General features: G+C 52.7%; 1 protein-coding gene across 4 annotated transcripts in view; it reads right to left on the bottom strand.

Annotated features, from left to right (window-relative positions):
- SMAD3 (SMAD family member 3) overlaps positions 1-23,151 on the bottom strand; it is a 120,325-nt gene that overhangs the window by 13,013 nt on the left and 84,161 nt on the right. For all 4 annotated transcript variants that reach the window (XM_082447482.1, XM_082447483.1, XM_082447484.1 and 1 more), the window contains 4 exons: positions 14,280-14,473; positions 13,571-13,702; positions 12,195-12,269; positions 8,766-8,816 (listed from right to left, as the gene is read on the bottom strand). In XM_082447482.1, coding sequence (XP_082303608.1) covers positions 8,766-8,816; positions 12,195-12,269; positions 13,571-13,702; positions 14,280-14,473 — 452 coding nt within the window. The remainder of the gene's footprint in view (positions 1-8,765; positions 8,817-12,194; positions 12,270-13,570; positions 13,703-14,279; positions 14,474-23,151) is intronic.

Here is a 23,151-nt window from a genome sequence, read left to right as displayed (position 1 = left end):
CGGGCCCTCGTCATTCCTCACTTGCAGCAGTGCCACGCCTCTGACAGGACTCCCCAGCACTCCAGCCAGCCCTTCCAGCTGCTTCTCTGCTCTGCACTGCTCCCTGGGCCACATCCTGCTCTCTGCCAACTTGAATCCCACCATCTGCTGGCGAATCAGGGATTCTGCTGCTCTCATTCCTCCGTCTCAGACCTCCAGCCTGAGTCACTTGCTCTGGCTCTTACATATACGTGGAGCCGCCTGGTCACTCAGGGCGTGTCTTTGTGGGAGCCAGTGAGAGTGATGGGAAGGGCTCGCCCTGCCAGGTCTCAGCCCTGGCCCGAGACCCCTGCTCACCGCCCGCCGGGCAACCTCCCAGAGCGAGAACCCACGAGAACCTCTGCTCAGCTCACCAGACCTCTCAAAGTGCGTAAAGCCCAGGAGAGAAAATATCAGAAGCTGTTCCAGGAGGGGCCTGGGGGCCCCCTGCAGGGCAAAGTGGCCCTGATCTCCTTCTGGGGTCTACGCCCATGATCCCGTCTAAGGGTAAGAAGAAGGTCAGCACACACGGGAGGAGCTGCAGCCCGGTGACATCCCTGCACTCAACACACCCAGGAAGAGTCAGCTAGAGGGTCAGGACACCTAGATCAGGTTTCTCAACCTCGGCACTATTGAGATTTGGGGCCAGATAATTCTGTCTTTGCGGGGAGAGGGTTCTGTGCACTCTAGGATGTGCACAGCATCCCTGGCCTCTACCCACTAGATGCCGGTGGCACACATCCATCTCGCCCTCCCAGCTGTGACAGTAAGAAATGCCTCCAGACATGGCGAGAAGTCTTCCACGGGGCAAAATAGGCCCCGGTTGAAAACCACTGCCCTACATGTTTGACCAGGTCATCGAGCAGAAGCTTCAAGGCCAGACGGACCATCGTCCCCCCTCCGCTCACACACAGACCAGCTGCCGAGCAAACCAGTTAAACTCTGAGTTTCAGTGTCCGCATCTCCCCCGGGTCACCAGAGTGGAGAATCTCCTTTATCACCAGGCGCTGTCTGTGGATGGACTGAGATAATTCCAGTGGAGAGCGGGGCACACGTCAAGCACTCAGTAAATGGTGTTAACAGAAATTATAATCATTTTGGTTATATGAACTTGAAAAGATCCTGTTCTTGTCCTGACCTCCATCCTAAAGGGGCAAAGTGTCCTTGCCCCTCCTTCTCTTGCCAGGGTCCACACTACTTAATGGTGAAAGTGGTGTGATGGGGCAGGAGCGACCATGGCCTGCGGCCAGTGCCCCTGAGGCTGGCTTGAGCCACGTCAGCCACATCCGGCTCTGGCTTTGCTCGATGCTTGACATTCCAGTGAGATAAGCTATATTCTAAACAATGTGGTCACTAAAATGTGAGCTATGTTGCTTTGGAAACCTTAAAAAAAAAAAAACAACCACCACCTAAGAAATCCAAGTGCACTCCAAGCCTGCAAAGTGGTCTGGCAACGTGTCAGGGCCGAAAGGTACTGGGGAATTCCCAGAGGCAAGCTCTGCTGACCCTGCTGTGCAACCTTAGGGACGTGACGTCCCTCTCTGGCCTCAGTGGCCCAGTCTGAACAGTGACTGCAGTGTACTGGAAGCCACTGAAAGCAGACCATGTAGGTCACGGCGCTTCTGGCATGGGTCCCCCCGAGGAGGCAGCTACGGCTGATCCGGGCTGGCCTTGGCTTCTCTAGCCAAGTAAAGAACAGAGCAGTCTTCATCTCCAAGTTATAAAGCCTTTTCCAGCACCCCCTGGGCTGAGTCCAGGCAGAAGTGAGCGAGCTAGGCTCCCAGGAACACTGACCCAGCCCACCCGTCAAAAGAAGAGAAGCCAGCAGGCCACCCGCTGGGTAACATGGGGCCAGAACCATGTTCTGGGGATGTGTGGGCTTCAAGGTGTCTCAGAATCAGAGAGAGGCTTGGGGTCCTAGCCCAAGAGGCCCTCCCAAGCAGATCTGAGCCCTTATCTAAACATCCCTGCAACTCACAGACACTCACTGAACAGTGTTGTGGAAAACACAGGATGCAGGAGCCTGACACATAATTAAGAAGATGCTAGTTGGGGGAACAGAGCAGTCAGGCCAAGGCAAAGTCTGAAGGCTGCCATTTCAGGGAGTGCTGTTTGGACGAGCTGACCTACATTCAGAAGCAGCACCGCAGTCATGCACTTACTGTTGTCTGCAAACAACTGACAGTCAGCCCTGCCTTTCACCTCTCTCCCTCCCATCATCCCTCAGTGCTTCCTCAAGGCATTTCTGTACGAGGAGCTGCAGACCCAAGTATGATCACCACCTCTGGGTTATGCCTTGAATGGCACTTTATTTTAAACTGCATGTATGCCCTCATTTCTTTCCTACCAAAGGACTTATCCACACCATGGTTCCGAACAAGACAAAGTCAGGACCCTGGAAAAGAGAAGATTATAAACAGGCTAACCATGAAGTTATAGCTACTGAAAGAGCACTCAGCTTGGCTCTAAGCTTCCTAGCAGACAAGGCAAAAAGGGGAAATATGCTACATGGCTCTGGTTGGTGGACAGACAATTCTTACTAGTTCTGCAGGGGAAACAAAACTTGTCCTGGGCACTAAATCTTAAATGACATCTTCAGGTGGCTACTCCTCCCCCATATCAATCGATCCAGCCAGCCAACCCACCCTAGTTCCCAGAGTTTCCCAACAAACGTAGAAGCAATTTTATGTAAGGTTGCTTCTAAAAACCCTGAACATATGCCACTCACAGGCTCCTCTGGGAGGACAACTCCACAGGGTAAGGTGACCTGCCCCAATGGAAAGTGGTTTCGCTTCTCTAGGCCAAGGACTCAGCACACCTGGAGTGGCAGCTGATGGCGTGTGCCCAAGGCCTTCCCTTCAAACACTTCTGCTCTCGGCCAGACTGCTGAGTCTGTGCCAGTCTCTCTTCCCGCAGCAGAGGTGTTGCAGACGCAGGAGCCTCCCGCTGCAGCCGTTCTCGGCCCCCTGTCCCCACCGGTGCGGTGTCGGCCAGACCACTCGAGGAGCACGGGGCACTTAATTCTCGACTGGCCCCCTGCCAGCCTAACGCATTGGCTGGCTTCAGCTCTGAGCCCGATTCCAAGCTGGCATTGACTTTCTGTTTTGTTTAAGGAAAAGAAAACAGAATAAAACCCAGAAGGCAAAGGGATGCCTATTAAAAACATGTGCGAGAGATCCAAATCCGGTAAACGAGACGGGGGGAGGTCGGAGCGGGGAAATTAACTTTCTACTATACATTGAAAGCAGGGACTGGGCAAGGGCCGGGAGCAGCGACGCTGTAAAGCTAAAGGTCAGAACACAAACGGCTGCCTTAGTCCGTGCCCTGCTCACCTGCGGAAGGCGGCTCTGCCTCCGGCCAGGAGACTTCCACGCCCCACCCCCCGTGTGCATTTCCCCTGCCTGGACTGCTCGTCCCCCTCATCTGCCAGGACGCAACCTTCAAGGCCCAGCGTGGGTGGCTGTGAAAACATTCTCTACCCCTGTGCCTGAGCCACCTGTGTACCTGAGGGTTAGGTCCCTGCAGGCCCAGGCCAGCTGTGTCCCAGCAGCCGGGCACCGATTCCAACTTGTCTCACCAAGGATTAGGCAACAAACCCAGTTTTACACAGAAAAGACCTCATGCTCTTTCAACCTAGGACCAGTTTACTGAAACCAAGAACAGTGGAAACGTCTAAGAGCTGGACGGACCCTCGGGAGCGTGACGGTCCAGCCGGCAGCCGACTTCCTGCCGTGAAGATGCCTGCCTGTGGTGTCCCAAGCTTATGGAAGATTAAAGCCCAACGAGGCCTCGGAAAAGAACTTGTGCAGCAGCCCAAGACACCTGCGATCGGGTTGGGCCTGTTAACGTGGGCCCCTGCCCTCTCTCTGGGCCCAGGGGTCTTCCTGCTACTCTGCCACCAGGGCCCCCTTCTCCTGGCAGGAGAGGAAGGCAGCCTCAGCCCAAGGTCCTCCGGGAAACCATCACCTCCTTAAACTCCAGCTCAGCCGCTGCCCCAGGACATTCCCTGGTACCTCGTTTCCCCCAGTCAAGGCCCCTCCCGAGATGTCTCACTTTAAAGCAGAGAACAACTTTACTCACCGGCAGGATCCAGCTCGTTATCTTTCTTCTCTCTCTCCGCCTCCCTCCTCCTTCCCCTCCATTTGCTCCAATCCTTGACCTAAATCCTTAGGAAATTCCAGGTGACTCATCCGGCATGATGTGTAATAACAGGCGCATCACCTGCTCACATCCCTTCCCTGCAAAACAAAGCCCTGGGACCTCCCCAGAGCCTGCCCCTGGCCAGAAGCTGAGCTGCCTTTCAGTCACTCATGGGGCTCCTCCACGAGGCACCCCAAGTGGCTTTACTGTGGCAGGAGATGCAATCTTTTGCCTGGAGGAGGGAGGAAATGAAGAAGCAGCCAGATGTCCTATGCTTGCTTTCTTTTTGTATAATAACTCCTTTACTAGAAATAATAGGTGTCCTGAGATGCCCCGTCTCTCTCTGGGGAGAACTCTCCGCATGCCTGTCAGCATCCTACTGTTTGGGACATGCCAGCCACAAAGGAGAAACGCAGGGGCAGCTGCTGCGTGCTGCCCACCCCACCACCCTTTTATCCCCAGAGGATGCCCTTGAACTCACGAGGAGTTCTCTTCTCACTTTACATCTCTGCAGAACCCGCCCACTGTGTCCTTCAGCACCTCCTCCCCTCCCTGAGGCCCCATCCTCCACCATCTGACCCTCAGCCTCTTCCCGAGGGGGTCCCGTGAGTCTGTCTTCAGCCCTCTTTCCTTCTTGAGCTGGGTCTCCCTCTCCACTGAATCCATCCACTCCCAGGACTTCAGCCGAACCTTCATCAGTGTTTCCAAAGTGAGATCTACGGGAGGGTCAATGGGATCGTAAGAGAAAAGTGTTCCAACAGCGGTCGGACCCGTGGGAGAAACGCTGGACCAAACAGGCCTCCTTTCTGCAGGACTCTCAGAGGCTTTACATTGCGGGTGCCCTGGGGGCCCCAGGAGGGGGCACAGTATAGGCTTTCCAAACTCATTTGATGACAAAATCATGTCTCTGACTCCACTCTGGGCAAGGCTGTCAAACACGCTAATGGCTTCCAAAGCTGCACCTCCAGCCGCAGCCTCTCTCCTGACTGTCCTGCTGCTTCCTGGATACAGGCAAGCACCGGCATCTCCCTGTCGCCCTTCGCCCCAAACCCTGTCCCATCTCCTGGGGCTCTGCCTCAGTTAAACTGAAGCATCATCGTTTTCCCAGTTAAAGCTGATCAATAAATGCCACTGATTCATGACACTCTTAAACGCCCTCTCCTCTCCCGCTGCCATTTCTCTAAAGCATTCATCTCAGCCTCCTTCAGTGCTACAGCTTCCTAAGTGGGTATTTTTTGGGGGAGTGGGGTAGCCCCAGTAATTTCCCCTAGATTTTAAATTCCACACAGTGGCCAGATTAATCATTATGAAGCTGCCGTCAGATAACCACCACCCCCCAACTCAGAACCCACCATCTCGCCTTATCCTATAGGCAAGACAGGGCTACATAGGGTGGCCCTCAGGGCTCTCTTCTCAGCCCGCCAACCCCCTCAGCCTCATCTTCTCCACGGTGCCTCCCAACAAGCCAACCAACCACACCGCCAGCTGTCCTCCGAGCTCACCCCACCCTTTCACGCCATTGCTTCCATCGGCAGTGTCCTTCCCTCCTTCTCTGCCTCACCGTGTCCCACCTGTCCTTCAAGGTCCAGCTCATACAGGTCATCACAACTCCAAGGTCCCCCCACCCTACTCGGCACTGTCCTCCTGGGCACGTACAGTTCCTCCCTCCTCTGTGCTGCTCCCTTGGCACCGGGCACAGTGCATCACCGGTGGACAGACACCTCCAGCCACTCCACCAGACTGTGAACGCCTAAAGGTCCTCCCCGGCTCTGGACCGCCAGCATCAGTACCTACTAGGAACTCAGCGAATGGTGACTGAATGAGTTAATACATAGGAGACACTGGCCACCCTGGATGATGTCCCCACTGGAATGCCACCGTTTGCTCCTTTGAACCCTCAGGTACTTCATCTGCACCTACCTCTTGTTTTAATTAATTAATTACTTACTTAATTAATTTATTTATTATAGTTGCAGCACACGGGCTCTTCGTTGCAGCTTCTCTCTAGTTGTAGCGCATGAGCTCAGTAGTTGCGGCGCGAGGGATTAGTTGCCCCACAGCATGTGGGATCTTAGTTCCCCGACCAGGGATCGAACCCACATCCCCTGCACTGGAAGGCAGACTTAACCACTGGACCACCAGGGAAGTCTCCCCTCTTGTTTTATATAAAAAGTATTTATCATCCTGCCTTATTTATCCCAACAAGGCCAAAAGCACCTTCATGTCAGGGTCTGTGACACCTTTTTGAATTCCCCCCCTTGGACTGGCATACAGTGACCAAGCAGGAAGTGCCCAGAGAATGAATGAGTGAAGAAGAGACAGGCAAGCAGGCAGGGCTCCCAGCCAGGGACAACATGGGACACCAGGGCCCTCATATCTGACATTTGTTCCCAACTGTAAGTCAGTAGGTGTCTCCTTGAGCCTAGTTCTTCTGAGTGAAAAAGGGGAGAGCTAGTCTAAGTGACTGAGCAAGGCAGGGTCCTGCTGCACATGGGGGCACAAGTTCTGGATCCCCAAGGCCTGAGTTCAAAGCCAGCTTCTCCATTTTCTAGCTGTGTGAAGGGGACAAGTTCATTAGCCAGTCCGTTCCTTGGTTTCCTATTCCATCAAATGAAAAATCACAGCACCACCACCTTAGATAGTTGTTACAAAGATTCAGTTAACATGCATGAGCCACTCTGAACAACACTCAGTAAATAGCAAGTTCTCGAGAAATGTTTGCCATCTTCATCACCATCCTTTCATCCCCTTGCAGCTACGATGCCAGAGGCTGTGAGATGGTAGGGGCCCTACCAATAGTATTGAATGGGTGAAGGCAGGGGTTCGAGGGCTTGGCAAGCAGAGAGGAAGCCGGGCCTGTCGGCGCCCGTGTCTCGCCGTGAGTCCTACCGTGGCTTGTTGGCTGATTTGTCCCCCACATTCACATCTTCCCAGCCGAGGGGCACCCCCTCTCTGCCCACCAGGCTTGGAGGCTGTCCCTTCCTTTGGAAGAAATGGCCTAAGAATTCCTGACCCTCAGACGAAAGGCTGAGGAACAGGGCAGCAGGCAGGGAGAACTGTGCCAGCAGGGCACTCTGCCTTGGGGCCAAGTTCAAGAACATGCTGTCATCCTGGTCCACACAATCTCGAGGGGAATTCACAGTGAGTACCCACCCAGGACAACTTGCGGTCTGAACCACCAAGTCAGGCAGTGGGGTTGCCAAGGCAAGCACCAGTTCTGATGTCTGTCGACTTCAGGGTGCCCACGGCCATGGTGGGGTAAGAGGGCTCAGCCTCCAAAGCTGAAAGCCCAGAGTCAAGTTCACAGTCATGGCCTTTAAGTTCTCAAGGGTTAACATAGCTTCCAGCCTTCAGAGTTTGTGTTTAATAACTCCATCAGTCCTTTCACGTTGGGAATGTGACCTTCCCGCTGTAAAGCCCAACACTCACAGTGGTATTATTTTACAAGATGATAAAACAGATCCCCCAAAGTTACATTTCACACTGCCCACTTGTCAGCCTGTATCAAAAGGTTTTCAAGCAGCTCCCCAAGTTCCAAATGATGACTTTCTTCATCTGATGCTATCAGTCAAGGACTGGGAACAACTGGGAACAAAAGCCAGGCCAATCCACTCTGATTCACCAAGCTTGGATATTAACTCCTTCTTTTCCTGAGCCACAAATCAAACCCCAGCAATACAGACTGGAACAAAATCAAACTCACATTTTTCTAAAGCTACCAGACCAACACAGAAAAAAAATTCCCCTCAATAAAAACTGAACAAATATTTAATTTGTTTTGAGCCCTCCGGCAGGCCCCACGCTGAAGCCAAAGGATGCTCCTGGATTAGAAAAGTGAATCTCAGAAAAATGACCCAGAAATCAAACATCTAAGGGAAGGTTGTGGAAATGATGGCCCAGCTGCTCCAAAACATCATGAGATAATGCAAGATGATCAACGAGTCATCCAAGTATGGAAATGTGTTTACAAAATAACAATGAGAAGACAGAAGGAAAAGACGGATATGAACTATCATCTCAAAGGCAAAGCACAAATATATGTGCCTGTCCACAAACATCAGAGGGACCAAGATGAAACAAAAATATTTGTGTTAGGGCAGGGGGATTATGGGTAACTTGGCTTTTCCCCACCCCCCCAAATTCCTTATATGGTACTGTTTTAAATAAAAATGACATCATTGTCAGATGAGGTGCTCAGATAAAATCCAAGTAAGTGTATCTGAAACAAGTCCCCGAAAGCCGGGGGCTGCAGTTTGCACCGCTGCCCGTGGCTTTGCATCAAACCACACACGGACGCTCACTGACCAGAGACCTTCGTGTCTCTTAAGCACAAGGTTTGGGGGTTTTTCATTCACTCGTGTCTAACCGCCTCCCTGGGGAAATACGAACCCGGCACACGGCTGCCTTTCCTGCCACCACTGTTCTCAGGTTTCCCGTTCTGTGGTGACCCCAGAAACAGTGTAACCAGAAACCTGATGGGCTGCACTGGGCAGATGGTGGGGGTTGGAGCAGGGAAGCCTCAACTTCAGGGCCCCCTCCACACACGGGCCACCAGGCAGGGCTACAGCTAGAGGGGGATTGAGTCATCCAGACAAAGAGCTACTTACCCAAGTTATTGTGTGCTGGGGACATCGGATTCGGGGATAGGTTTGGAGAACCTAGGAGGTGAGACACAGCTGTGAGACTTCGGAAAAGACTGTTGGCCTGGGGAGCCAGATGACAGAACATCTGCATCAAGGTGGGGCAGGAAGAAAACCTTGGACTGAGACTCCACAGCCCAGGAGAAGACCAAACTCACATCCTTGCCTGTGCTTTCCCTTCCCCAGGCCCCAGCTTCCTCATCTGTGGAACCAATGGATGAGCGGATGACCTTGGAGTCTCTTCCACAACTTGATGGTCTGATGCTTCTAACCAAGCCCCCGGGCACAGGGCTGCTGCATACCCAGCCTGGGTGCACAGACCTCACACTGACCCTCCCTGTTAACTGAGCCCCCAGAGGGACAGAAGGAGCAGGGAAGACCCTCTCCACAGCTGCTCTAGGCCCCAGGCAGCGAAGGGAAGGCTTGCAGCTGCCCAGACCTCACCAGTCCTGTTCTCACGGCTCAGGACCTGCAAATACCAACACGGCCTTTTCCCCAGGTTTCAGGAAACTCACTGAGCTGCCTCGGACACCCCACAACTCAGCAACCAGACTGACATTTTACGTAAGACATGATGCTACATGTGGGAAAAAGTCCTAACTACCCAATTCTTCCTACTCTAATATCGTTACTGTTTTTTCCCCCGAAAAAAGAAAAAAAACCCACACGGAGTCAGCCTTCCGAAAACCAAGTGACTGCTTTTCCAGAAAGCAACACTGGGCTGGTCCCTCCTTTGTCCCTGCACCCATGGGGCTCCAGCTCTGGCGAGTTGTTTATTGACTGACAGCCCTGTGATTTCAGCCCGGCTCCACCCCCTGAAGTCTGCAGTCCTCACAGCTGGGCCTTAAGCTTACGCTGCCTTGAGCTGTTAACGGGGGTCTGCCCCTGCTCCTTAACTCAGCTGTAACCTCCTTGAGGACCAGGGAGGAACCATGGGTTTCTTTTTCACCCCTAGCACCCAATCTTCGGGGGGATGTGGAAGAGTCACAGAAAGAGCAGAGCTTCCGAATCTGCCACGGGGTCTGGACATGGCACCACTTATCAGCCATGGGACTTTGGCAAAGTGGTTCGACCTCTTTGAGCCTTGATTTTTTTTCCCCTCAGGTATAAGATGGGGAGAATACCACCTATCGTGTGATTTGTGGAAATGAAGTGAGATCGTGCCTATGAAAATGCCTATACCATAGCTGGTACATAGTATGTGCTCAGTTAAGTGTTGGTCTCCTGATTTGTGCTGGCCCGAATGACAGAGACCCAGGAAGGCAGTGGGACCTTCTCACTGGTCTGAACAGACATGTGTGCATGTCAGGGGAGAAGCAGGGCTGGACAAGGTGATCCTTGGGCCCCAAATGAGGCGCTACCACATTCTCAACTGTCCGGGAAGCCAAGTCCATGAGCAACTGGACTGGTTTGAGTGAAGAGCAGAGAATAAATAGGAGACCCCACCCACGGGCTGGCTGGGGTCCACAAAGCCCAGGCACACATTCAATAAATCATTAACGTTCACAACAGGTACATTAAGGGAGGAGAGGAGGGAGGGAGAGACAGAGAAGATGGAGCAGAAAGGAAGGAGAGGAAGGGGAAGGAACAAGAGCTGAGAGGGTGAAAAGGTGGCTGCTCGTCCCATAGAAGACCCTCTCCTTTGGTCTGTTCACTTTTATAACAGTAAAAGCAGACCTCGTGTTACTGCACTTTCCTTTACTGTGCTCTGCAGATGCTGCATCTTTTACATAATGAAGGTTTGTGGCAACCCTGCGTCGAGCAAGTATTATCAGCACGGTTTTTCCAACAGTATCTGCTCACTTTGCACCTCTCTGTCCCATTTTGATGATTCTCACAATATTTCTAACTTTTTCACCATTATTATCTTGGTAATGGTGATCTGCGATCCATGATCTCTGACGTCACTATTGCAAAAAAGATTATGACTCGTTGAAGGCTCAGGTGACGGTTAACATTTTTTAGCAATCAAGTATTTTTTAAGTAAGGTGTGTATACTGCTTTTTTAGACATAATGCTATTACACACTTAATAGACTACAGTGTAAACATAACTTTTACATGTACTGGGAAACGAAAAATTTGTGTGACTTGCTTTACTGTGGTTGTCTGCAAGTGAACCCACAGTATCTCGGAGGTTTGCCGGTAATCATTCCACAAACATGAAGAGCAGCCAGGAAGGAAGGGGGAAAGGAGAGGGAGAAGAAATACAGCATCTGCAGAAACGCTGCTTAGCTGGCTTGCTTCCCATGCCAGCGTTTAATAGCTGTACCCTTACAGCGGTCACTTGGCATCGAATACAGGAAGGTCTTCGATGCATTCCAGCTGGGTTCACACTGTCAGCCATCTATCAGGGGTGTGTGGGGGTATGTGTGCTAAACCCCAAAGGCCATGATGCCCAGGCTATGTATCAAGTGACCACGTTTACAGTAAACATGCAAGTCTCTCGCATCCTTCTTTTGGGAATTACGCTCTCTTCTGGGCTGCGTGCAGGGCAGGTGGCCCCACCGCGTCAGGCGGCTCTGTGTGTACAAGGCATGCCCGGCGTCATGGGGAGGGAACATCTGCTCGGCCCCCTCCTCCTCACCCAACCACACGCAACACAGTGCACATGCGATGTGGCAGCTGGGGTTCAATTCAAGAAACTGCTGGTCTGGAGCCAATTTGGTCCCTTAACAAATGAGGCGGGAACATCTGGAGATGTGGCTGGAGATGACTGGGCTGGGTCGCTCACAGCAGGAACACACAGATCACATTTGGTCATCACATAAAAATCGATGCTTCGGGGCCTCGACTGCCACTAGCAAAGACCCTGCCTCTGTTTCGGCTCTCCTGAAGCTATTTCAGGTGATGGAGCCCACCCTCCATCCTACTGCCAGCAGCATCTCATCTGCTTAAAGCCTGTAGGGGCTCCTCCTCAGTCCCCGGCCACACACGAAGCCTTGAGTGACGGGCCCTCCTGTCTCTGGAGGAGTACACTCCAGCCATCCCAGAACTCACCAGCTCTCCTGCCCACGCCCCCGACTCTGCCTGGCACACCCTCTGCCTGCCCTGATGGCCTGGCCAAACCCTACACATCTCCGACACTCAACTCAAGAGAAACCTACACTGCAAGGTAATGCTCGGCACCCCCAACACCCCGTCCCCAGGCTGGGTTATGTGGCCCTGCTCTGTGCCCTGATGCCACTGGCGCCTTCCATCAGGGCATATATGAGATGGCACGGTGACTGCGGGCTGTCTTGTTGGTCTCCCCCACGACCTGTGAGCAGCTTGGCTCCTCCTCTGTCGCAGACCCGAGCCCAGTGATTGCTCTGTACATACTGGATGGAGGGACAGAGGCAGGGACGGGGGAGGGCGGGCACTCAAGCTTAGGAGCAGAGCCCCACGAGACCCTGACCTGCGTCCATGCTGTGGTTCATCTGGTGGTCACTGGTCTCTCCATCTTCACTCAAGTAGCCCGGGGGTGGGGTTTCTGGGAATTGAAAGGAAGGTGGTTCATTAAATGGCCTCTCTGGTTTGGCTCTTGAGATGCCCTTTGCAAACTCACACATTCACACCATTATGCCAGGGGGCGGGAGCCGAGGAGCTCTGGGCCTTGGATCCCTGGCTCCCGCCTTCCTCATGCCCTTCTTCCTTCCTGCTCCCCACCTGGATCATGACCACCTTTGTTCACACCATCCCTGACTCCCAAGTCTGAAATGCCTATTCCTACAGCCTCTGCCGGGCTAAACTTCTACCCCATCCCTCAAGGTTAGGTTTAAGCTCCGCCTCCCTTCCAGGGGGGCAGTGGACTCACTCAGCCTCACTCATCTCTGTCCCCTGAAGGGCAACAGCCTCAAACCGCCCTTTGGCTCTACTATCTACCCGTGTGCAGATCCATGGTTATTTGCTGTCTCTTGAGAGGATGTCTTAGCTCCCGAAGTGGGATGCAAGTTCCATGACAGCAGAGATTGCGATCTATTTCTCTGAATGACCCCCAGACCCCGACTCAGCTCTCTGTTTTGCTGAATGAACAGAGTGGGCAACCCACTCCTAGGGACCAGCGCCACCTGTGAAGGATCTGCAAGCCTGGATTTGTAAAGCAGGTCCCTCCTTAACACTGTGACCCACTCGCAAAGGCCTGCGGTCAATCTCAGCACGTTGAGCTCACTCAGGGTGAAAGGCGCATCCAAACTAGCCAGCTCTGAAAGTAAGGCGGCACATCACTGCCCAGCCACCTGCGCTGGGACTGGCTAAGCTCCGCCAAGCAGTTTTCCTGGACGCCCAGAGTGCTGGTGATTCACACATTATTTGCATGTAAATGAGGGGCTTCTAAAAACATTTGCACTCTGACGGCACAGCCCACTTCTCCCAGTGGAATAAAACCTCCCACCCAGCTTGTAACCCTCCCCGGGCTTACTTACAGGGCCAGTTCTCCGCACACTGCCCGGCCCTCGGCCCTCTGTTCTCCCGCTGCCTCTGCAGCCCCCAGACTGTCAGGGATCCTGCCTGAACTCCAGCCCCGGCCGCGAGGGCGGTGAGAGAAACACAGCGTTGCTATTTCCGCTTCCAAAATAAATGACTGCACCGAGGCCGGGCGGGAGGGTCACGCCGCCGCTCCTCCGTGCCAAGAAAAGCATCATTAGTGAGCGAGGAGCCAAGGCCACGGGTCCTCTCCCCACAGGGATGCAGTTCTGAGTCAGGGGCCTCGGGCCAGCGTGTGTGCAGAGACCGGGCGATGGGTCTATCTGGCCCCCGCCTCCTGGGCCGGCCTCACTGCCCACGTGTGCATACCTGGAATATTGCTCTGGGGCTCAATGCCGGCGGGGAAGTTAGTGTTTTCAGGGATGGAATGGCTGTAGTCGTCCAGCGGGGGGAACTCGGCCGGGATCTCTGTGTGGCGTGGCACCAACACAGGAGGTAGAACTGTCCAGAGGAAACAGAGCAGAGGTGGATCAGCATCGATGCCAGGCTGGCACCAAAGCCCCTGCACCCCCAAATGCACCACAGGCCCTCCCTCACAAAGAGAACAGGGAGAGAGGGGAAAGGGGGAGAGGAGGGGGAGAGGGAGGGGGAAAGGGGGAGAGGAGGGGCAGAGGGAGGGGGAAAGGGGGAGAGGAGGGGCAGAGGGAGGGGGAAAGGGGGAGAGGGATAGGAGGGGGAAGGGGAAAGGGAGGGGAGAGGGAGGGGGAGAGGGGGAAAGGGGGAGAGGGAGAGGAGGGGGAGAGGGAGGGGAGGGGGAGGGGAGAGGGAGGGGAGAGGGAGGGGGAGAGGGAGGGGAGAGGGGGAAAGGGGAGAGGGAGGGGAGGGGGGAGGGTAGAGGGGGAAGGGGAGAGGAAGGGGGAGAGGGAGGGGAGGGGGAAAGGGGAGAGGGAGGGGAGGGGGAAAGGGGAGAGGGAGGGGAGGGGGAAAGGGGGAGAGGGAGGGGAGAGGGGGAAGTGGGGAGGGAAAGGGGGAGGACAATGCCACGTAGGTAGATGCAGACCCTACAGAGGCGGCGTACCTGGGGTCTCCACCCTCTGATAGTGGTAGGGATTCACGCAGACCTCGTCCTTCTTCATGTTGAAGGCGAACTCACACAGCTCCATGGCCCGCAGCTCATGGTGGCTGTGTAGGTCAGGCCATCGCCACAGGCGGCAGTAGATGACATGGGGGAGCCCCTTCCGGTGGGACACCTGCAGCCGGCCATCCAGGGACCTGCCGGGAACGGGAGGGGCAGAAACAGACAGTGAAGTGGGTCTGGCTTGCCTCCTCCCAAGTCCGGCCTGCCGAGCTCCATGAGAGCTCGCTGGCAGAGACTCAGGAAGCTCCCCTCCGCTGGTCTGTCTCACACGCAGAGGGCCAGGAGATCAGAGAAGCTGTGTGTGTGCTGGAAGGGGTCCAGGAGAAGAACACAGAGGCCCACCCAGCAAGGCCGAGGGCTCCCAGGCTGGCAGAGCTGACCTCGGACCCGCCCCGTGAGGGGAAGGACACCGAATCGTGCTCTGGAAAGGTCGGGGCAGGTGCAGGTGTGCAGAGGGGACAGGGCTGAAGCAGGAGACGGGAGCTCTTCAGGAGCCGCTGTGAGGACCACAGTGAAGCTGAGGAGGAGGGTGACAGCACACAGGCCCTCCCTCTCTAATCGCTTTCCACACTCACCCAGTTCCTCTCTCACACATGGGAAACCAGGAAAAAAAAAAAAAACAACCCTCTTTTTTTCAGTTGGTGTTTGTGATGAGGCAGGGAGGGAGAGAAGGCCATGAAGGGGAATTTTAACTGGTCAGAGGCTACACTGCAGACCTCTCGGGAGTCCCTCTCAGTGTGAGGGCTGCTGGCAGGCTGGCCCAGGTGTCCCAGTTCAGAGCTAAGGCCTGAGCGGTCGTGCGTGAGCAGAGCGGGAGCGGAGCCTGTGACTTGCTTCTGCCACAGTCCCCAGCCTGGCTGGGCCGAACCCACCCCCCACAGCAGTGTCCTGTCCCTGTGCAAACCACGGCTTCCGTGGTGAGTTAGCCTCTGAGCAGCTGACCTGGCGCCCGGGCCCCCAGCCCAGGCCAGAGTGTGGTCGCTGGTGAACCAGCAGCACGGGTCCACGGAAGCTTGTGAACAAGGCAAAATCCCAGAGGCTACCCCAACCCACTACATCAGATTCCTCCTCTTTCCAAAAGCCCCAGGTCATCTGCAGGACAAGAAAGTTGGAGCAGTGCCACAGGCCACGACAGCTGGGAGCTTGAGTGGCGGGAGCACCGTCAGCCAAGAGTAAGGCAGGAGGCAGGAGGCATCCGAAGGGAGAGACGGGAGACTTCAAGCAACGCCAGGTACTAGACAGGTGAGGAGATTCCGTTCACACCGAGTCCTTTATCTAACAAGTCTTTCATGAGCTCCTACTCTGTGGGGCACTAGGGATACAGTGGTGAGGGAAAGAGAGTGGAAGAGACCACAGAGTGAGAGAGTGTCATGGACATATATATACTACCAAATGTAAAATAGATAGTGGGAAGCAGCCACATAGCACAGGGAGATCAGCTCGGTGCTTTGTGACCACCTAAAGGAGTGGGATAGGGAGGGTGGGAGGGAGGGAGACGCAAGAGGGAAGAGATATGGGAACATATGTATATGTATAACTGATTCACTTTGTTTTAAAGCAGAAACTAACACACCATTGTAAAGCAATTATACTTCAATAAAGATGTTAAAAAAAAAAAAAAAAAAAAAGAAGAGACCACAGAGCGGTCCCTGCTTCCACAGAACTTCCGTGGGCAAGACCGACATTAATCACACAATCGGGACAGCTACAATGACAAACTAAGTGCAGGGAACCACAAGAGCCTATGACCCTGGGGACCCTGCTGCACTGAAGGGCGGGACAGGGCATCTCTGAGGAGGTGGTGGTTGACCGGAAAGTCTAAAGGATAAGTAAGAACTAAGTAGTCAAAGGGGTACGGGAGGAGGGCATTCCACATAGAGAGGAGAGCATGTGCAAAGGCCCTGGGAAGGTGGAAAACACGGTGAGGAGGAAGACCAGAACGAAGGCCAGAGTGACCGGAGAGGAGGGAGGCTGGGGTAGCAGACAGGGGTGCTTCTGCAGGGTCTCAGATGCCATGCTGAGAGGTTCTGCCTTTCTTCTAAAAGCCACAGGAAGCCTCTGAGATGTGTAAGTGGGCTGAGAGTGTGTCTGTGTGTGCGCATGCGTCTGTGTGCACACATGCAAGAGACAGGCCCCGTGATAACGCTGGCTGCAGGGACAAGCAGACGGGGGGTAGTGGAGAGTCAGAGCAGATGAGATGGATGTTCATCAATAAGGAGGCACCCAGAGGCAGTACTGCTCTTTCTACAAGGCGGCCCCTCCAAGGACCCCACTGGCCAGCGGGCAGGACTTTTCTAATAGCTGGGCAGGCCTGGTGGAGGGGCATTTGAAGCTCTCCCTCCCTGCCCCCATACGACTGAGGGCACCCATTTTCCTGAATATATGGAATTTATGGACACTCTGTGAGGGAGGGGCTTGCCAGATGCAACCAGAAGCACCAACCAAAGAGAGAGAAACACGAATCCAATCAAACTCTCCGAGCCACTGGCCTGGGCAGGGGGGAGGACAGACAGAGGTCAGAACTGGGCTTGGGCACAGGGACTGGCAGGGATCTGCTGACTAAGAGCAGCTCAAAGGATGTAATTACCTCCCTCCTGTGGGGTCCCAGACCAAGGAACCCTGACAGCCCAAAAACAGTAATTAGGAGGCAGAATGAGAGAAGACAGCCTGGGACTCGCCCCTGAGATACAGAAGGCAGATGGCCAGATGTGGAGTCATGAGACCTGGGGTCAAGACGAGGTTCTCCTCTTCCGGCTGTGAGACCCTGGGCAAGTCCTGAAGTCTCCAGGACCCTCAGTTACCTCATCTGTAAAATGGAACATTCTCCCCCCACTGCTGCCCCTGACCTCACGCAGCTCAGTATCCACTCAAAAGCGCTTTGTGAAGCACCAATCAAGGACCGTTATTCCTCCCCATCACAATGGCCACTCTCCAAACCCGGCCCCGGAGAAGTGAGGTGAGCTGTGGGGCTGAGGAGGAGAGAAAGGGAGAGTGGGAGGTGATGAGTGGGGACAGAGAGGGACTCAGCTGTTCCCATTTTCTTGCAAAGCCACCGTGTGCCCACAGATAGGGAAGTGGTCACATCTGCTCTTCAGTGTTGGACAAAAGCCCCAACAAAGAGCCAGCTGGACATCTGGAGTGGCCTCTGCAGGGGGAGGCCTTGGAGAGAGGCTCAGACCAGCAGCGAGGAAAGAGTGGGCTGTGGAGGGAGCCCCCAACCCCCACCTGGTTGATGGAAGGGTTAGCCCTCTTGCTTTTAAAAAAAAAAAAAAAAATGCAGTGCTATTCACAATAGCGAGGACGTGGAAGCAACCTAAATGTCCACTGACGGAGGAATGGATAAAGAAGATGCGGAACGTATGTATGATGTAATACTACTCAGCCATAAAAAGAATGAAATAATGCCATTTGCAGCAACACAGATGGACCTAGAGATTGTCACATAGAGTGAAGTCAGACAAAAAGAAAAACATCATATGATATCACTTATATGTGGAATCTAAAAAAAATGGTACAAATGAACCTATTTACAAAACAGAAATAGAATCACAGATGTAAAAAAAATAGTAATACAGGGCAGGAGGAGGGGTGATGGTGGACAACGCAAGAGAAGGGTCCCTGCTTCCACGGGGCAGACGGCCTGAGAGAGGGCGCGAAAGGCCAAGTTCCCATCAGCCCTGCACTGGGCCTGCGCCTTAGGCAGGGAAGGTGCGGGGACAGGACGCTCTGGGCACTCCTGACGTGGAGGGACGCTCACACGCCGCCCTAACATCCTAACCCCCAGGACTGGCACAGCCAAGCCAGAGACCCAGAGTGACCCGGGGCCCAACACCTGCTCACGGGCCTGCAAGGGGGAAAAGGGCGTGGAGTGGGCAGAAATGGGACACCTCGGGACACATGAGGCTCAGACACGTTATGTGACGGAGGCCAAGGTCTGGGCGTGACGTGGCCCTTACGGGCTTCGGGAGTTGAGGGATGGGAAGGAGAGTCAAGGAGGTGGTGAAGGAGCGCAGAAAGCTCATCACACCTGTAGGCAGAGACTTCAGTGTCCTGATTCCTCAGCCAATCCTTTCTGCGTTACATGGGCTCTTTCCTCTCAGGGCCTGAAGAGCCTGGCTGTCTACCTGAAGAAGTATGGCAGAGAGAGCTCCAGGCACAGAGGAAGGAGCAGGGAGAAAGGGGGTGGGGGAGTAAAAAGGAGGGGGTGGTGGGGAGGAGGGAGGGGGGACACAGGACGGGATGATGGGAGGGAGGTGGAGGGAAGGTGGAGGCAAGTGATGGATAGTGGGAGGGAGATGGAGGGGAGGGGGGAAGAGAAAGGGGGAGGGGACCAGGAGAGGGAGGGAGGAGGGAGGGAGGGGTGAGGGAGGGGGGAGGAGGAGGGAGAAAGGGTGGGAGACAGGGGCGGGAGGGGCTAAGAAAGTCCTTCGGTCAAATACAACAAACTGAATGGATGCATTTATCTCTGTCCTGCCCAAGACAATGGGTAGGAGAGGAGAGCAGACAAAAGTGGAAAGCAGATGGCCTAATGGGAACAGACTTAGCAGAGTGAACCTGGGAAAGAGTCTGGACTTGGAGGCACCACACACTTGTCAAGACTTGGCTGAGAACAGGAGGATGGGTTGACTGTCTACAGAAGAGGCAGGCAGATCCCAGCTCCTTCCCCCCCAAGCCTCCCCATAAACATGACCTCCCCAATCCTGCCAGAGACAGGTTTGCTCTCTGCCGAAAATGAACGGGAGAGTGGGGCTCTAGACGGGGCCACCAGGGCACGGCTGCGGGCGAAGGTCAGACAGGGGCTAGGAAACAGGATTTCATGAATGCTCCCTTGCTTACCCCACCCCTGCCCGTGGAGGAATTAAACAGCTCAGTCCACAAGACCCGAAATACTGACATTTGGGGATCCCCCAACTAAATGGCCCTGTTTCTGCCAGTTCTCCCTACGGGGAAGCCCACCTGCCAACAGGCCCCTCCCACCACCATACACAGAACAGGCAATCGGCTTTTTACTGCCACACTCTCAAATGTGAACGCAAGGCCAGAATCCCCAGCCATTTAAAGAAAGCCTCTAACAGGAGGCACAGAGATAGAAATAAGTGGGGGAGAAAAAAAAGAAGTCTGAGACAATGCAGGGAGCAGAAGAAAACTTCCAAATAAAATAAAACAAAAACTACTCTCGGGGAGATAAGCTATTGCAATCCTAAAACAGGGACATTTACAGACTACTGAAAAACACTCCTGGAAATAAAAAATAAGAATATAAATTAAAAATTCAAGAGAGACTTCTTGAGTTTTTCAAGGACTTCTTGAGTTTTTAAACTACATACATGAATCATTTTGATAGTATAATTTAAATTTTTTTAAATTAAGGAAGGTACAGATCAATGGAAGCTCAGAGAGTCCAGAAATAGTCACATATATATGGACAACTGATTCTCGACAAAGGCCCAAAGACAATTTTGTACAGAAAGAAAGGTCTTTTCAACAAATGGTGCCAGAACAACTGGATGGCCACATGCAGGGAAAATGAAATCCAATCTGTACCTTGCACCCTATACAAAAATTAACTCAAGTGGGTCATAATAAAAAGCCTAAAACTATATGACTTCTAACAGAAAACATGGGAGAGAATCTTTGTGACCTTGGGATGGGCAAAGATACCACATCAGAAACACATTCCATTTTTTTTTAAAGTTGATAAATTGGACTTCACCAAAGCTTAAGCTTCTGGTCTTTGAAAGACCCCGTTAAGAAAATAAAAAAAGACAAACCACAAATTGGGAGACAATATTTGCAAAAAGCATATTATCTGGTAAAAGACCTATTTCCAGAATATATAAAGAACTCTGAAAACTCACTATTAAGAAAACAAACCACCCACCTATTAAAAAACAAAACAGGTAAATGATTTGAACAGACGCTACACAAAAAGATAAAAAGATGGCAAAACAAGCGCATGAAAAGATGCTCAACATCACTAGTCATTAGAGAAGTGCAAACTAAAACGACAATGAGATGCCACTCCATCATTACTAGAATGGCTGCTACTTTAAAGACTGTGCCACAGGCAAGGATGTGGAGCAACTAAAACTTCATACGTTGCTGGTGGGAATGTAAAATGGCACAACTACTTTGGAAAACAGTTTGGAAGTTTCTTAAAATTTCAGAACATAAACCCGCCATATGATCCACTCAGCCCACTCCTAAGTGCTTACCCAAGAGCAGTGAAGGCGTCTGTCCACACAAAGACATGTGCATGAATGTTCGTCCCAGCTGTATTTATAATGGCCCCAAACTGGAGATGACCCAGTGTTTCTCAACAAGTGAATGAATAAACTGTGAAACAGCCATACAAAGACTACCACTCATCAACAAAAAAGGATGAACTATTGATACAAACAACATGAATGAATCAAAAAATCATCATTCTGAGTGAAAAAAGCCAGATGTGATTCTGTTTGCGTAACATTATACAGAGTAATTTAAAGTAAAGGAACAATACAAACTTACATTTGCATGACAGCAATCAGATTAGCGGTTGCCTAGGGATGGGGTGATGGGGGGGGCATGGGAGAGGGGGCTTATCAAGGAGTAAAGGCTATGTCTGCTACCTTGATTGTAGTGGTGGTTTCACAGGTGTATACATATGTCAAAATTTATCAAGTTGTACACTTTAAGTATGTGCAGTTTGTTATATGTCAACTATACCACATTTCCCAAAAAAAAAAAAGAAAAAGGCAAGGGCTTTGAACTGGATAAACATGGATTCAAATACTGACTCTGGTCAATAGCTATGTAAACTTGATCAGATTGCTTAATGTCTTGGTCTTAATTATCTTTCATCTAAAATAAGTCCCTTCACTAGATTGTTGGGAGGACTAAATGACATTCTAGGGAAAGCCTTTGGCATATCGTTAGGACACAATAAACGGCACCAATCCATTGTCATTATTGTTGTATAACTACTACTACTCCTATTACTATGACAGCGCCTGGTAAAGAAGGTTCCCAGTAGGAGCTCCAAAACACCAGACCCCTCCCCTGCCTTGGCCATCTGTGTGCACAGCCCAGGGGGCCACAGTGAGGCCTCGGGCGGCCTGATGCTTCTAGTTTTCACAAGGCTTCCGGGCTCCTTATCTCAGAGCAGCCTCACCACGATGCAGTCGGGTCGTAAGTCAAGTCTTGTAACAGTCCCGCCTCACTATACACCCGCTCCATCTGAGAGGCAAGGCTCACCTCCTAGGATCACACAGCTGTCTGCACCCAGGCTGCAGCTACAGGGCAGCTCTCCTGGCTGCCAGGCTGGGCCCGATGGTGGGGAGACAGGCACGCTCTCCAGCTCGCGAGCACATGACCACCAGTCTGTCTCGGCAGTATCTTCCAGAAGTCATCTGGTCCATGCCCCTGCTTCTGGGCCCTACAATTCCCAAACTCATGACAAGGAGGGCATCTCATTCACGTCCTTTTATGCATCGGTGACCACTCCTTTTGGTTCCAAGTCTGGGCTGCCCAGAGCCAGCCCTGGTAGGGCTCCTTTTCTCCCTCTGTCCCACTCAAAATACACAGCAATGCTTACCAAAGGATTAATGGTGAATTGGGAGTTTCAGCTGCTGCATTTAATTTAGCTGATGTGTCCGGTACACACTCTCCCCAGCCTTACAGAGTACCAAGCCCATTTTAAGTAAAACCAATAAATAAGTCTTAATTCTGAGCTGACGTTACCATAAACATGCTCTGCTGCAGAAAAGGGTCTATGCATGACCCACCCCTCTCCCTGACCCAGCCCTTCCTGGTCGTAACCCAAGACCAGCTGCTGGGGCTAAGAGCACAGTCCCAGGCATCCGCCTCTGGGCTGAGGTCTCGCCCCACACCCAGTGGCTTCCTGATGAGAGACCCCCAAAAGCCTTTCTCCAGCAACCCTCTCAAGCGCCTCTGACAGAGGTTTTATTCCTTAAATATATTCTTCACCAGCCGAACCATTTCCTGCGGCAGGAACTTAGGTTTCCTCCCATTGGCTCCAAGTGGGACCTGTAAAGTATCCCAAAATGGTGGTGGGAGCCACAGCCAAGGACATGGACATGCCAGGGTCCAGAGCTGATGGTGAGGTGGCGCCCGCCAGCACACTCGGGGCGGAGAGGCAGGGCCAGGACCCACGTGCCACTCACATCCCTGTGACCAGTGATCTCTGACCCACAGCCATCTGGGGGCTGACATGAAATACCAGTGGACTTGGACATGGGAGTTGGGGAGAAGATTAGGAGCAGGGCACAGAAGCTCCAGAAACACACCAGGATATATTCACAGCACAAACTGTGCGCCGGGCACACTGCTATGATGTGAGAGTACAAAAATGGCTCAACCTCGGTGTATCCTACCTTCACTGAGCTCAGAGAACCTAAGGGGCTTGCCCAAAGTCATACAACTTGTACAAGAGCAGGGCCAGAATTCAAGCCCAGACCAGTGCTGAGAAAAGGAGGGTGAGAGGGAGAGGTACACAGTACTTTTTCTGCTGTTCTATGCTGACTTCTTATCCATCACCAAAGAGTTACCGAACACCTACCAAATCCCAGGCACTGTTCTGGTCACCTGAGCCGAAGAAGTGAACAGAAAGTAAATTTGTTAATACAATCGTATTTCTGTTGAAACCCATTTTACTTAAAACACACACACTACTAAACTTTCTAGCTTCTTCCAGAGACCAGCTTTCTTTTTCGACTTGCTCATTGAGTAGTAATAGTTCCATTGGTTCCATCTGGCCTTTAAGCGCCAGTGTCTGCTCTCAGATCTCCCACTCTGCCTCTCCTTCATACGC

Source organism: Balaenoptera physalus (assembly GCF_965194825.1).
Source record: "Balaenoptera physalus genome assembly, chromosome: 2".
In the NCBI taxonomy this organism is placed as follows: Eukaryota; Metazoa; Chordata; class Mammalia; order Artiodactyla; family Balaenopteridae; genus Balaenoptera; species Balaenoptera physalus.
The sequence above is the reverse complement of the archived record's forward strand: the minus strand, read 5'-3'. Positions and strand labels throughout refer to the sequence as shown.